Genomic DNA, 2,304 nt, shown 5'->3' on the forward strand with positions numbered 1-2,304 from the left:
GCTGGTATAGTATCCTGATATTGTGGTTTTGCCCTTGTCCAACGCGGAATAACGCCATGACGAACGATGTTGTTCCACTTCTCCAAGGTCTCGGTCATGTCGTGATGCAGAACCGGTCTGAGCTCGTAGAGGTCTTTGTTGGGGCGTGGGTCACTTCTCGTTTCTCCACGAAAGAGTCGAACGGTGTCAGGCAGTGATATGCGATTGAGTTTTGATATCTCGGAAAGGAATCGTACATGGGAATAGTCGATATTGTCTCGCATGGTTGTATGCACAGCAGGTAGTTGAATATTAAATTTGCATGCCGTAGTTTTCCAATGCTGACGAACTGTAGCAGCACTTGCATTGCCTGTTTTGTTGAGTGTATCCATGAAGCAGTCGTAACGAGTTTGCTCTGCTTGATTCTGCTGCGACTTCATGCCAGTGACTTCATCTGCTATATGTGTTTCTGGCCGAGATTTCCGACTTCATAAGTCCTTGCATTGTTCCGACAAGCCTTTCCAGCGCTGTAAAAGGACCGCCTTGGTTTTATCTGATAAGGATGCCGGTTTGAAGTGAGCACGCGCACAATCTGTAACGCTGCAGCCAGCCTTGGACACATACCGGAGGCAATGTTGGCAGCCATCGTCGCCCTTTGGGAGTAATTCAATAACGCTGATGCGGGATTTTTTCCTTGCCGTGCTGTCGAGAATCGGGCTTCTTGCCAGATCCACCGCGGTGAGAGCCATAAACAGTGGTCGTCAACTTCCACGATGAGTGGGCTTCTTTTAGGGCGCCTAATTTCTCGTCGTTGCGGCTGAATTCTTTTCGAATCCGAAGTGCCGAGCGAAGACCCTTCGTCACTAGTCGGCTACGAAACTTACTGAATTTGGTATTAACTCAGTGCACGACCAGTCGAGCCATCGTTGAGGCGCTGTCCGCGTAGGAAATGAAGAAGTCACGTGTAGCACCTATAAACTTCCCCGGCGCCTTGTTGTAGAAGTATTTGACGAACCTGTAGAAGGAAGACAGCGCGTTGGTGAGATCCGCCACTTTTGTTACTCGTGGTGGGGCTGTCAAGGAATTTCTAGAGGAGAAATCCCACATATCCTCTCTACTTTCCGTTGCTGCCTCTTCGTCTGCTGTGAGAGCCCGCCGAAAATGCATGATCGAACCCACACCGAATCCAAAGCAATACCCACCACGAAGCACGGGAGGGGTGGCAAATCAACATACTCCGACTGCTGAACAGACTGGAGAAGCATTTGAGTGTCCTTACCTGCATGAAGCGGTTGCACAATAGCACCTTGTGGTCTGCGATCTGTTGGAGAAGGGTGGAAAACAACACCTCTGTTCTTCCTGTCCCATGAACAAGCTCTCTCGTCTTGATCTGAACTGATACCCTCGTCCGACCCTGTATCTTCGTGATTGACGCACCGCCGTTTGCCTAGTGGACGATGCAAATGTTGGATATCGTGAATGTTCTCGTCCTCTGACGAGCTCGACGACACCATGGCGCCGCTCTCGCTCGCGCTTCCATCCACCCTGGTCACCGGTTCACCGCCGTGGCCTGCACCGCTAGATCTGAATGGTTGACTGGGAGGAAGGGCTCCTGCTCGTGGCCTCTTAGCAGCTGAGGGTAGAGGAGCCTCTTGAGCCACGTACAAATCAACTGGTCGTTCACTACGAGCTGCGGTTCTATAGTCAACGATATGTCGACGGGTAACTCGAACTAACTGAAGTGTAGACGGTCGAATTAATAGTAGCACATCGTCCCCGTTGAATGGTACAGATGTAGAATCAGTGATCGCTCTGGGAAGACCGGATCGTCGACGGTGGCATGCCGCAATGATCTTGTTTTGCTGAGCCAGGAGCTCAGTGGGGGTAACAGCGGTAGTGTTGACGCCCGCACCTGTCTGGAGAGCGTAGTTGAGTACGTCGACCTTGATTATCTTTGTTGCCGTGTCGAGACGTAGCCGAGCGAGTCCGTGGGGCATACTATATGCAATTTTGCAGAGTGATCCGACGTGTCGTATCCCGACACAACCCCGTAGGTCCATACATCGATACCTTCTGTCTATGTACGAGGGAAGGCGACTGGATGAGCTAGCAATAAGCCTGGCCACAGTTCTCGCTCGCTCGGTGATACCACTCTATGCTGAAGTGTTTCAACAGATATAGACAGCACAGTTCCTTCCGAGGCCTCTGCTTCGTCAGGATCAACCACCTTGACCGTTGCGGTTGTGGCGGCGATAGTGACAATCTCAACGTACTGAAACTCGGATAGCTGGGTGATATGACTGGGGCCAACAAACGCGATGTCGC

At 51.3% G+C, this 2,304-nt stretch overlaps 2 protein-coding genes across 2 annotated transcripts; both read right to left on the bottom strand.

Moving 5' to 3' along the window:
- Nucleotides 1–94: 94 nt before the first annotated feature.
- On the bottom strand, nt 95–238 carry PPTG_24056 (hypothetical protein; the record flags this gene model as incomplete). The annotated part of the gene is made up of 1 exon (XM_008914947.1): nt 95–238. The coding sequence occupies one exon, from the start codon at nt 236–238 to the stop codon at nt 95–97; it is 144 nt and encodes a 47-aa protein (XP_008913195.1).
- A 641-nt stretch (nt 239–879) lies between these two features.
- Nucleotides 880–1,976, bottom strand: PPTG_17230 (hypothetical protein; the record flags this gene model as incomplete). The annotated part of the gene is made up of 2 exons (XM_008914948.1): nt 880–1,121; nt 1,178–1,976. The coding sequence occupies 2 exons, from the start codon at nt 1,974–1,976 to the stop codon at nt 880–882; spliced, it is 1,041 nt and encodes a 346-aa protein (XP_008913196.1).
- Nucleotides 1,977–2,304: the final 328 nt, after the last annotated feature.

This window comes from Phytophthora parasitica (assembly GCF_000247585.1).
Source record: "Phytophthora parasitica INRA-310 unplaced genomic scaffold supercont2.65, whole genome shotgun sequence".
NCBI classification, from domain to species: domain Eukaryota; phylum Oomycota; class Peronosporomycetes; order Peronosporales; family Peronosporaceae; genus Phytophthora; species Phytophthora nicotianae.